Consider the following 12202-nt stretch of genomic DNA (forward strand, 5'->3'; position numbering starts at 1 on the left):
TGTTTAGTTAATGAGCCAAGTTGTCAACTGGATATAGCTCCCTTGACTACAAAGGGGGCTAGGGTGATTTATACCACCTGTTGATCTGATTCATAATCATTGGCTTCATTATAAGTGAAGTACACACTACAAAAGCATTGGTGACATGTTGAGGCTCTGGTGCCCACTTTTCTAAATAACAAACCTTTCAACAAGAAAAGCCGTATATGTACAGTACACTCCCCTCATTACATGTACCAGAGAAACTCACTCACCTGCATAACAATGCAAGTCCCTGTTTGTTCCCCATTGATTTAGCAAGCACCAGTTATCTGCTTAACGCATAGCACCTTTCAGAACTCACTGTCTTCTTTGTAGCTAATTGTATTCCACATAAGTGTGCCAAAAAGGGTGAAGGGGAAACAGATATCTAGAGACCACTACTGACAATGAGGCGATAGCAACCCTGAAACTGACTATTAAAACCCTTGAAAATGATAGGATTTAGCCAGCTTCTGGGCTGTTAATACTACAGCAATATGTAGTTAAGGAGCAATGATTGTTTATGTTGTTTGGGTAAGTGCAGTCCCCCGTTAGTGTATAACCTTGTTTCAGTCTGGAGGCTACACACTTAAATAGAGTTCACTGTACACCACAGAGCCAGTGTATGGTAGAGAAGGAGAATGATCATATTTTAGTCTTTTCAGAATTTCTGTACAACTGTGTTGTTTGGATACCAAGAGGATAGGTCACCTGGGATAGGTAATTAGATCCCACTGAGTATTATAAACTATGTGTTCTTTGAAACAATGAGATTACCTTTAAACAAAGGCCTTTCAGTAGTTTACTCAAGGATGTGCTCAAGTAGGCTAGCTGTGCAAGTCACACCAGCTTAGAACACTTCCCATTTATGAAATAAAAGCAAATTAATTCAAATTGTTTCAGCAGCCACATTTACAAAATGATGTAATCGGATGCGGAACACAATCCTATCTACTTCACTGTTTGTTTATGAATTATTTTGGTTCCCAGCCTTGAAGCAATGGGAACGTGGGTTTTTTTTAAACTGAAACATTACACAAACAAGCCTTTATCTATATATATTGGGGTCACTGAGTCCTTCAGAAATGGAGATATCCCCTCTGCAAAATATGATTTCTTGCTGCTATTTTTGTTGCCCATGATAATGACAGAAATGCCAACTGACTGTCAAGACTTCCCTTTCAGCCCTACTTTTCTATAATTCCACGACCTGGTGAGGAGATCCTACAATTTATAAAGAAAAATGAGACAAGTTTTTAAAGATTTACATGATCATCTTCAGATTGTCAGAGAAAATAAAAAAGGGAGCAGTAGCTTACCTTATGTGGAAAAGCATGTACCAGGTGCTTCTTGAGAGATTTGGGGCACCATATACATGCCAAAACTGTTGGAGTCTAATCTTGATGCTGATAAAGAATTGTAGGATTTGCTGTGTCACAGCATTATCATCCTGATTCTCTCAGTGATATATTATTAGGCATTTGCTATACAGAATTAATGTTGTAAAACATTGAACTGTACAGCAGGGATGTATGTGCATCTCCTTCAGCTAATTTACTAATAAACCTTTAAGAAACATGAAGGCAACTTCACAGCTGGCAGAATTAGTGTTCAGTACTCACAAATTAAGTGTTTGGCAAGGGGAAAAAAGGTTTATTTTTTCCTGCTAGCCTCTGTAAAGTGCACAGGATTTCCTGGCAAAGAATTGTAGCATAAATATGTGCATACATCATGAAACAGAATCAGTCAATTACCCTATACCATCCCCCCATTTTCTATTGCAAAATGCAAGAAGTCCCAGTGAGAAGAACATTTACCTATTCAACCCCAGCTCCAAAACTTGGCTTGACCTAATTGAAGGAGTATGGCAAGAATAAGAGAGCAAGAAATAGATACTGCAGATAAGAAGTTGGAATATAAGCATATTGCCATCTTGCTGGAAGCCACACTTGGAGATGAACAGCGATGTATGTAGGCATGTGTATACAAGCAGTAATCCAGATATAGACTTTGAGACTGCAGCAGAAGCATGAAACCCAGAATTATTAACACCAGTAATTCACTTGCCTGTCTCCTGCTGAGCCCAGAGCATATGCAATGACACAGAGGCATAACAATGCAGTCATTGGCACATGGGGCAGCACTGACTGCTGTGGCACAGGCATGCAGCTGCAGCAGCATTTTTTTTTTCCTGCTTCCCTGTCCTCCACCACACCCCTATCAGCTACTGCAGCGACCATAAACAGCCTGACAGCCCTGAATGAAAACACATGCAGTCACTGACCTTTTCCAGAAGAAAGGAGAGCTGTGCTACACAGCAACTCTGAGACCAACCAGTTCCTCTTTGCCATGCAATCTCTCAAACCAGATGGACAGACATTCAAGAAAACACGCTCCAAATATATTTGGCGTTGCTAACTTACTACAAATTAGCACAATGATTAAATTAGAATGTTTTGGAGTGCCTGCTTAGCACAGTGAGGTCCTGGCTCATGATTAAACAGTATCACACTAGAAGTAATACTAATCCTCTTAAAGGGAGGTTTGTAAATAGCTCCTTTTTAACCCACAAGGACGTTTTCTAGTTACCTATAACCTCGTAATTGACTAATCTGCTCAAAGCTGTGATTTGAGCAGTTTTTTGGTTGACCTGCATTGCTTCAATAATAAAGCAGAGCCATTATTAGTAAATTGCACTGTATGTCTTGATTGGCTGCTCATTTGTCTCCTCATTAGACAACCAAGTTGCTTTTGCAATTATAGATGCCAGTTTTTTTGCTACTAGCTTGGTATTTCCACACACAACCTACATTCCCACACGGTCCGTCTATGTCATTTTCATGGTTTTGTTTGTTTAGTCTTATACTTGCTTTCCTAACATTAACAAATACACATTGAACTTCCACGTCATATTTCCTTTATATTAAAACTACAGTCCTGCTGTACTGAAAAGGGAGTGTATCCATATATCATTCTCTTCAGCCTGTCCCCTGAAGCTTAGAACAAGTATCTGAAGCTGAAGTCAACAAAATGCAAAGTTAATTTACTTATAAAAGCCTGCAACTTTTTATTTGCATACAAAACAGAATTGAAATAGGTTCACAATAAATTATCAATGTATTCCCATAGAACATTGTGTATTTTATGTCGGTACTAAGGGAAGGATCCCACTAACTGCTTTGCAAATGGGTAACAGCCGGGTTAAGGAAACCTGAATATGCAGTCTCTTCAAAGATGGATTTAGTAGAGTTACTCTGCAAGCAATGGAGATTCTCAAAGTATTAGCACAGCAATTTTGTGTGGAACAACATGGACAAGAAAATGTAAAATCAACTTTTCTCAGTTGTCCAAATTATACCAATTAGCCTGATGCATAGTTTCAGATACAGTTTGACTAGCATTTCAAACAGTAGGCAACAGACTCAAAGGCCTACAAATGACCTTTTCATCTTCTAGCACCAACCCACTAAAATACTAAGTTTCAGGCATGCAACGTAATTACCATTATTTGTTGTGACACAGTGATCAGGTACATTTTTTTTCTTTTAACATATGAGCCTGTAAACATTTTCCATGATGAAGAGTTAAGCAACAGGACAAAAGCCTAAAAAAAATTATGCATATAAAATACTTCCTGTTAACAGTTCATTAAGAGTTCTTTTTTCCAATTTCCCTCTTGCGTGCTGGAAAGTTCATACTTCTTTTAGATATTTTCCTGGGGAATCGGCTAATTCCTGGGGATCTCAATTCAACACCTTCCATCTCTTCCCGAACCGGAGTAAATTCTGGTTGAGCAAGACGAGGTTCTGGATAGGCCTGGGAGTATGGTGCTGGTACAGGGTAGGACCCATGAACTACATACGGTTGTTGCTCACCATCATAAAGATCCTCAGGGTCATAGATTTGGTAGGAGTTATGTGGCAATTGCACTATAGGTATGTCTTGATCAGTTGGATCACTGTATCCACCTTAACCCACCACCACCAAGAGTATTGATATGATTAGCATAAGAGGAAGGGAGCAGAAAATTAAAGCACTCATTAGGAAATTGGAATGTGATGTTTCTCTTCAAATACAACAACTTTTATTCATTGAAAACATTTAACAAAATTAATAAGCAAAAGAACACCCTCTCAATAGACAGCCAAGTTAGTTGGAAACCATCACCAGAAGTTGATGTGTGTTCAGCTACACTGCATTGCTGCTCATACATTACACAGTTTGCTTTAGACAAATTCCAATTATGTCCTAGAATATGCGATTAATGGCCAAACTAGGCCAGGCAGTTTTAACTTTAGCAGTGCAAGGAAGCTAAGTGCACATACAGCAGATAATGAGAAGTTGGTTAGTGTAGTCAACCATGTTGATGGAAAGGATAGGGCAGTTCAGCATCCATTTCTGACCTTCAGCCAAATGAAAAATACAACCAGAATGAGCCTTTCACCTTCCGGAGTGGTAGTCATTGTAAGGGATTGGCCCTTGAAACAGGAAATGAACAATGGTTGAGAAAAGAGAAGAGGATGGGAAGAGACGAACAAAAACACACAAATCATTAAAACATCCAAATCAGTGCACAGGCAGACTATACTATAAACATCAGACAAACCTGTCCTGTGGCCTATATTTGTAGTGGCTGATAAGTTGCTACCTCAGAAACTTAACTTACAAGACTAGAAACTTTATTGTGCTCAAATTCGTGATAACTTCCTTCCCTGGCTTTCATACACTACAACAGAAAACATGACGGTTCAGGCTGTCTAACAATTACAGAGGATATTTTAGAAGGGATCATATTTTTCTGTATTATGTTTCATTTGTTAATGCTGAGCACATGCACCCTTGTTTCAGATGCCAGTATTTAGTAGGGTTCATGCTATTTAGATGCATACACAAGAAGAAGTCAGGTAACATTTGAAAGACTACAAATGTAAAACTCCACTGTCACGCAAACATCAGGAGATGGAGATTCAACAAGCAGAACATTCAGGTCAGATGGAGCAGACACACACAATATGACAATAACAAGATCACATGCAAGACAAAATCATTGTATAAGCATCCTGTGTGGCAGTTTTCTGGTTCCTGACTCTAAGGCCACATTCTGTGCTCAGTGCAAATCCAGAAATTTAAGTATAGTTGGACCCATCTCTTCCAAAGAGGTCACTATCACATTGTAATGCCAAGTTAATCAGAAGCTTCCATCTTACTTTGGCTGTTGGTACGATGCACTTCCTTTCCCCCACCCACCATAATGAAAAAGCCATGACACTGCTTTGGCATGATGATTCAAAGCTTTTTATAGTGAAGATGCTTACTTACCTCCCACACCGTAACCAGCACAGGAAGAAGGATCACAGTATCCAGGTGGACCTGAAGAACCCTGTGGCCCAGGGGAACCTGTATGCCCAGCTGGTCCTCGTGGACCTGGGGAGCCTGGTGGGCCTGGGCTTCCGGTTCGGCTTTCACCTGAGGGTCCTGCATGAAACGTGCTATGTGAAAACACAAGCATCCTCGGGACAAGCACTGGTTTGACCATTTGACTACCCTGGCAATTCATGGTGCTAGAACACACTACCTAGGGAAGGTGTGGGCTTTCCTTTGCTGGAGGTGCTCAAGAAGAGGTTGGACAGCCACTGGTTGGGGATTATAGAGACAGAGCTATACCTATACTGTGCTATGTGTATGTCCCAAGTTTCTGGGCTTTGCTGGTTGCTCTCTGCCCTCCCCCTTTTCCCCACCCACTTTTCAGCTATATGTGTCAGGGTGTTTTCAAGCCTTCCTCAGAGTAATTGGGTATTGGATGCTGCCAAGATTGGGGACTTTGGGGTGTGCCAATGCTCCCGGGTCTTGCCCCTCCTCTCAGGGTCAGACCAATCATCATATTTGGGGTCAGGAAGGAATCTTACTCCATGAACAGATTGGTATAGACTGTGGGGGGTTTGTTTTCCTCTCTAGCAGGGGGTGTGGCCCTCTACCTGGGATCCCTTGAGCATATATTAACAACATTTTATAGAAACAGGATATTGGCTGTTATGGTTCCCCTGCTTTACCTGTGGCAGGTTAAAGTGTTAGGTCTGTGATATGTAAGGCCTGGCAGTAGTTTTATAAAGAGGTGAGATTATGGATTTGTACAGGATGGTTTGGATAGGGATGATCCTGCCTCTGACAGGGAGCTGGACTTACTGACCTCTAGAGGTCCCTTCCAGGCCCACTTCTCTGGTGCTAAGAGGGCTATAACACCAAGACTGCGTGCAATTCTGGGCACCGCACTTCAAGAGGGATGCGGATAACCTGGAGAGGGTCCAGAGAAGGGCCACTCATATGGTTAAGGGCCTGCAGACCAAGCCCTACGAGGAGAGACTAGAGAAACTGGACCTTTTCAGCCTCCGCAAGAGAAGGTTGAGAGGCGACCTTGTGGCTGCCTATAAGTTCATCACGGGGACACAGAAGGGAATTGGTGAGTATTTATTCACCAAGGCGCCCCCGGGGGTTACAAGAAATAATGGCCACAAGCTAGCAGAGAGCATATTTAGATTGGACATTAGGAAGAACTTCTTCACAGTTCGAGTGGCCAAGGTCTGGGACGGGCTCCCAAGGGAGGTGGTGCTCTCCCCTACCCTGGGGGTCTTCAAGAGGAGGTTAGATAAGCATCTAGCTGGGGTCATCTAGACCCAGCCCTCTTTCCTGCCTATGCAGGGGGTCGGACTCGATCTATTGAGGTCCCTTCTGACCCTAACATCTATGAATCTATAAGAGAGAGTGCTTCTCTGGAGGGGAGAGTACTCCTTCTTAAAACCCCTCCAAGAAGATTGAAGGGATGAGAATAGGATCATTTTGCTGCTTCTAATAGTTCCTCTCTGACTGCTCATCCCAATGCAAGATGACTTCACCTTCAGAGTTTCCCTAAGTGCCAGGTGTTTGGAAAGGGTTTCTTGGGGGAGGATAGGCTGAGCTCCCTGCAGTGCTCTCACCCACCATTACAAATGATATATCTGAAATGGGGGAAATGTCTTATCAGCACACTTAATGGGGGATAACCTCACTCTACTAAAGTTAATCCTTTGATTAATATCCATTGGGATATTACTCTGTATATTTTTTCCAGGTGCTACAAAAGTCCTTGGAATATAAGATGCCCTTGTATTTAGGCTGCATCCACAGTTTCTGACTCTAAACCTTTCCAAGCCAGTTCACATGATATAAACTAGCTTCCACCTTACCTGTGGGAAAACTGTTTTATTTTCATAAGAGAACAAACCAATGCAGCCACTCTCCTGTCCCTCCATCCCATTCTTTGTGAAACCATAGAGGTGGTTTATCCCAGACAAAGGGGAATGTCTGCATTACATATTATGCAGGTGGTTCAGAGAATAAATGACTGGAGAAGACAAGACTGAGGGATTTGATAACAGTCTTCAAATACCTGAAGGTGATTATAGAGAGGATGGAAGTAGGTTTTTCTCTGTGGCTGTATGGGAAAGAACTAGGAGCAACAGCCTCAAGATGCAGTAGGGGAAATTTAGGGTGGAGATTAGGAGGAAGTTTCTGACTTTTAGAGTGGTCAAACACTGGAAACAGCTATCTAAAGAAATTGTGAATTCTCCATGCTTGGAAACTTTCAAGAGCAGTGTAGATGGACTGTTGGTTGGGATGCTTTAGTCAGGGATGATCCTGCATTGAGCAGGAGGCTAGGTTAGAAGATCTGGTGAGCCTTTCCAGCCCTACTTTTCTATGATCTCATGACTTGCAGCACCACCACACTGGCCATGTTGTGATGAGTCATGACACAGATGAGCTCAAAATGCAAATGGGGCACTAAGTATCCTGCTGGCTAGACTTGGAAGGCAGAAGAGGGGGTGTCCCACCTGCCCTGCAAATGGGTCACAAGCTTGTGTTCACCTACAGGAGAGATGATGAAGAGTGAAATGATAACTTTACCTGCAGGCCCTGGCGGGCCTCTGGGTCCTTGTGTTCCAACCCCTGTACTGCCTTTCTCTCCCCTCTCGCCTGGCAAACCTATGGAAATATCAACACTCAGGACAAGTTTGCACAAGAAATGCTTTTATAAACAGGTGGCTCGTCTTGGTCATAGTGCATACACTTAAAATAAAATTGAAAGACCAGAGTGAGAAGCCTGGTTCCATGCTGCACTGCCCAGGAGACTGCAGACAAGGTGCACCTAGGAACAGATAAAGGTGGCCTTGCTTTTCCCAGGTTCTGGGATGCACCTGTGCTGACTGACAAATATCAGAGCAAATTCCACACTTTGCATGCTCAGTCCAGAATAGCCAAGACACATTATGCTCCAGCAACTTTTCCTCCAGCTCCTAAACACCCCTCCACCATGTCCTTGCAGCAGAGCCTGTGCTGGAGTGCACTGCAACAACCCTGAATTAGTAAGTTTAAAGAATCAGTCACTCCTTTATATTATCCCAGGGATATAAAGAGACTGCAGCACAGACCAGGATCTGGTCCCAAAAACAGTTAAGTCCTTTTATGTGATATCTCCAGTCCATGCAGCTCTGACACTGAGTTATAATTCTCTGCGGCACGTCTGTTGGGAAACCTCTAGCAGTCAGCTCAGCCTGTGACATACCTGTAGGGCTAGGGACAGACATTCAAAAAGCCTGAGCCTGAATTGATTCAATATTGGCAGGTTAATCTAACCTGATTAGGCTGAACCAGTTTGTAACCAGACAGACATTCTCTGTGGACTGAGGAAATTCAGACACATGCCCGCAATGGCTCAAGCTAGAAGCCAGGGGGCACTAGAGCAGCCCTCCCTTCCATTGCACAATGCTGAGCTGAGGTGGGGTGTGGCCAGCCCTGGCAAGACCTCTGATTAGGGAGGTCTGCATGCACCATCCCAGGTTTTTCCCTGCTGGCTGCTCAAGAGCCAGGAGTGTTATCAGCCCCCAGCCCCCTGCTAGCACTCTTAGGCAAGGGAGGGGGGTGTGCAGTGCATGTATCTACTGATGATACAGAGCTTTTCAACTCTCTCTCTCTTTGCTTTTTTATACTGTCTGCAGCAAACTGACAGGTGATCAAGCCAGCAAGGAAATGATAACAGGGTTTGTCACCCCATCAGCAAAACAATAGCCTCTCTCCCATTATTTCAAATGCTTTTTAAACAGGTTACCAGCTGACCTGTTGATTAGGTCCAAAAAGCCCTAGGCGGTCACTGTTCTGTCTGCCTGTCCCAGTGAAATTGGAGAGACACACACAGGTACCTCTAAGTGGGGCTGAGGTCTATGCTGTGAGAGATGGGAGGGAGGGGGTGGGATTCCTGCTTGAACAGCGACAGGGGGTAGGGCAGGGGGAAGCCAGGCAGACCCTTCTGTACTTGCAGTCTCTGCCAGAGCTCTGCCCAGGGAGCAGAGGGGAGGGCGTAGCTCTGCTGTGGAGTAGGGAGCCCCACCCAGCCCACAAAGCATGCTGGGGGAGTCTGGCTCATCTTAAACCAGCAAGGGGTCTGGGGCAGACATTGCATACACCGGTTTGAGCCAAATCAGTTAAGTCTGATACTACATTCAGCCAGGTTTATTTCAAACCAGTTTCAGCCATTTTCAAACTGGTTTATGTACATCTGCACATTTGTTCTGTTACAGGTTTAAACCAGTTTCTGGTCACTTAAACTGGTTTATGTGTAATATCTGTCCCTAGCCTAGGAGTCCACATGTCTAACAGGGCAGGAGAAGCCCTACATTCCTCTGTACATTGCCTTCCAAATGACCCCTATCACATCCTGTCACATGCTTGCTGTGAAGCAGCCATCAGTGCGTGGTGTCCAAGTAGGCAACAAGATCGAAAATTCACATGTTGAAGTTTCCATGGGGAGGCTGGAAACTCCAATAAAGTCTGTGTTTGATTTGGATGGTTCAAAGCCATAAAGTCCAAGCTGATTCATGTGACTTCCCCATTTTCCAAATCTCTTGTGCTAGTAATTTCTGGCCCTGGTTCATTCTCTATATGCTTTTCAAACTCAGAATCAGTAGTTCAGTACCTTCCTAAACATAAAGCAGGCTGAGTCCAGCAGCTGCTCAACTAACAGGCTACACTCAGCCTGGTTTCAGCCTTTTCCTAGTTTGGTACCATATACAAACAAAGGATAACCTGGGGCACCAAGTCCAGCCCCATGATAGCCCACTCAGAGAATTGGTTTCTGGCGATTTCTGATGGAAGCAAACCCATCCACAAAGCCTTGTTTCAGCCTTGACAGACAAATCTAGGTAGGTAGAGAAAGAACTGGGGATTAAAGCACTTTTCAGGGTTATTAAAGAGACAGTGTCCTTGTTTGATATTTACCAGAAGTTCCATTATGAGCCAAGTCCACTCTTGCTACCTTAATTTATCAATTTATAAGAAAGAAAGAAGAAAACTCCCAACACACCCTCTTTGCCTAGTGAGGAACCAGCTCAGGGAAAGCTTATTAGATCTAATTTACCTTTCCCTTACAAGGTTCTTCAGAGTGGTTGCCTCCAAACTGCAGCTTTTGCAATTTTTTTCCCTTGGCCTCACTTAGTATTGAAAGCACTAGGCTGAACAACATGTAACTGAAGGTGCTGACAGAAGTGACAAATTTTGCCTGATCTAGCCCCTGAAAGCTCTCTTTAGCCATGACCAAACAGAAGTGCATGGCTGTGGAGCACTTTAAAAAGGGCCCAATCCCATGAAAATGTGAACCCTTATTACATTACCCTGAGGTGGGGAGTGGGGGCTCCAATCTACCCCATCCACCTTCCAGCACTGGCTGGGCAACCCCCAGAGTGAGCTCCATCCAATCCCTTTATTTCCCTCCGTCCTATTCTGAAAACAGCACCAGGGCTAGGAGGGGGAGGTGGGGCATTGCTAGAAAGTGCCATGAGCTAAACAGCAGCTGAATCTTCCAACCCCAGGGACCCAACAGTGAATGTCTTTTGGGTCTAGGAGATCATTATAACTCATGGCACTTCCTGCAAAGTGCCATGAGTTACAACAGGGAGCTGCTCTTCTGTCTGCACCTTAAAAGCCACCTCTGGCCAATATTCCCTTACAGACCATATGGATCAGTTTTAAAGATTAGATTCATGGAGCATAGGCTAGAAATGCCCATTAGACAATCTTCCCTAACCTTCTTTATGACACAGATCTTTACATTCACCTAGTAACCCTGTAGACTACACTTAGTAACCCTGTAGATAACTCAAATTCAGCTACACTCCCTAAAAGGCCTGTTCTAATGCAATATTTTGTCACTGTTCTAATGCCATTTAAATCATATTTTTCTTTTTTGTCCTGACTTTTTTACATGAACTTTACATTTTACAGTACAAAAAATTTTTCTAATAAGAAACCCTGTTTAATTTTCCTTCCATAGAGCTCAATGTGCTTCATAAATGGGAAGTAATATTCAATTTTATAGGTGGGGAAACTGAGGTTTAGAGAGGTGAAGGGGCTGCCCAAACTAAGGCAATGAAAGAATCAGGAGTAGAAACCACATCTACTGGCTTCTGGTATCCTGGCAGCTTCCTCGCAATGTCTTATTCACTCTTCCGAGAAAGCAGAAGTAGCAGATCAATACAGCTTTTCATTGGGCTTCAGTGATCTAAGGAACAGAGTAGCATTATTATTACCCTGCATGTTCCAGGTTCCTTGCACACACCTTTAATGAAAGATAAAAGAACAGCACAGAAGCACTGGAGCGCAAAGAGACCTCCTGAGTCACTCCACAGGCTTCTACTTTGGGACCCCCACCACTTACATTCCCCTATAAGGGAATAGCTGACACTGATTTCTCTCTCATTCCCAGCATGTATTCAGCAGCACAGAGCTTTATGTCTCTTTATGTCTTGCCCAAGAATTTGTGCAGGTTGAAATATTTGTTAAACTACTACTAAAAGTGAAATCATTCTTTTTGCTAAAAGCAGCAATTACATGAGTGTCCCTGACCACCTTGCTGCCTGATGGCTGTGATGCTGCATCAGTTTTCTGTTATAGGCCTGGATGCAATATTAAATTCAGGCCTATATCAGAATATGTGAAACGTGTTACCAGTGTTCCTTTAGCTGTTCTAGGAATGCTGCCAGTGCACACCCCTTCCACTCCAGCCCTGACCTGGACTCTGTAATTCACGCCTCTATAACAGCTAGAGTTGATTACTGTAATTCCTGAATCGTTTGCCAAGTTTATCGGCACACTCTTT

At 43.3% G+C, this 12202-nt stretch overlaps 1 protein-coding gene across 2 annotated transcripts in view; it reads right to left on the minus strand.

Moving 5' to 3' along the window:
• Positions 1-1508: 1508 nt before the first annotated feature.
• Positions 1509-12202, minus strand: part of COL14A1 (collagen type XIV alpha 1 chain) — a 179582-nt gene continuing 168888 nt past the window's right edge. The window contains exons 44-46 of one of the 2 annotated variants that reach the window (XM_006026800.2): positions 7960-8037; positions 5341-5496; positions 1509-3989 (exon numbers count right to left, since the gene is read on the minus strand). In XM_006026800.2, the coding sequence (XP_006026862.1) occupies positions 3670-3989; positions 5341-5496; positions 7960-8037 (554 nt within the window). In that variant the 3' untranslated portion in view covers positions 1509-3669. The remainder of the gene's footprint in view (positions 3990-5340; positions 5497-7959; positions 8038-12202) is intronic. The other variant, XM_025207819.1, reaches the window with a different exon arrangement.

The sequence above is a fragment of the Alligator sinensis genome, unplaced genomic scaffold (genome assembly GCF_000455745.1).
Source record: "Alligator sinensis unplaced genomic scaffold, ASM45574v1 scaffold895_3, whole genome shotgun sequence".
Classification (NCBI taxonomy): Eukaryota; Metazoa; Chordata; order Crocodylia; family Alligatoridae; genus Alligator; species Alligator sinensis.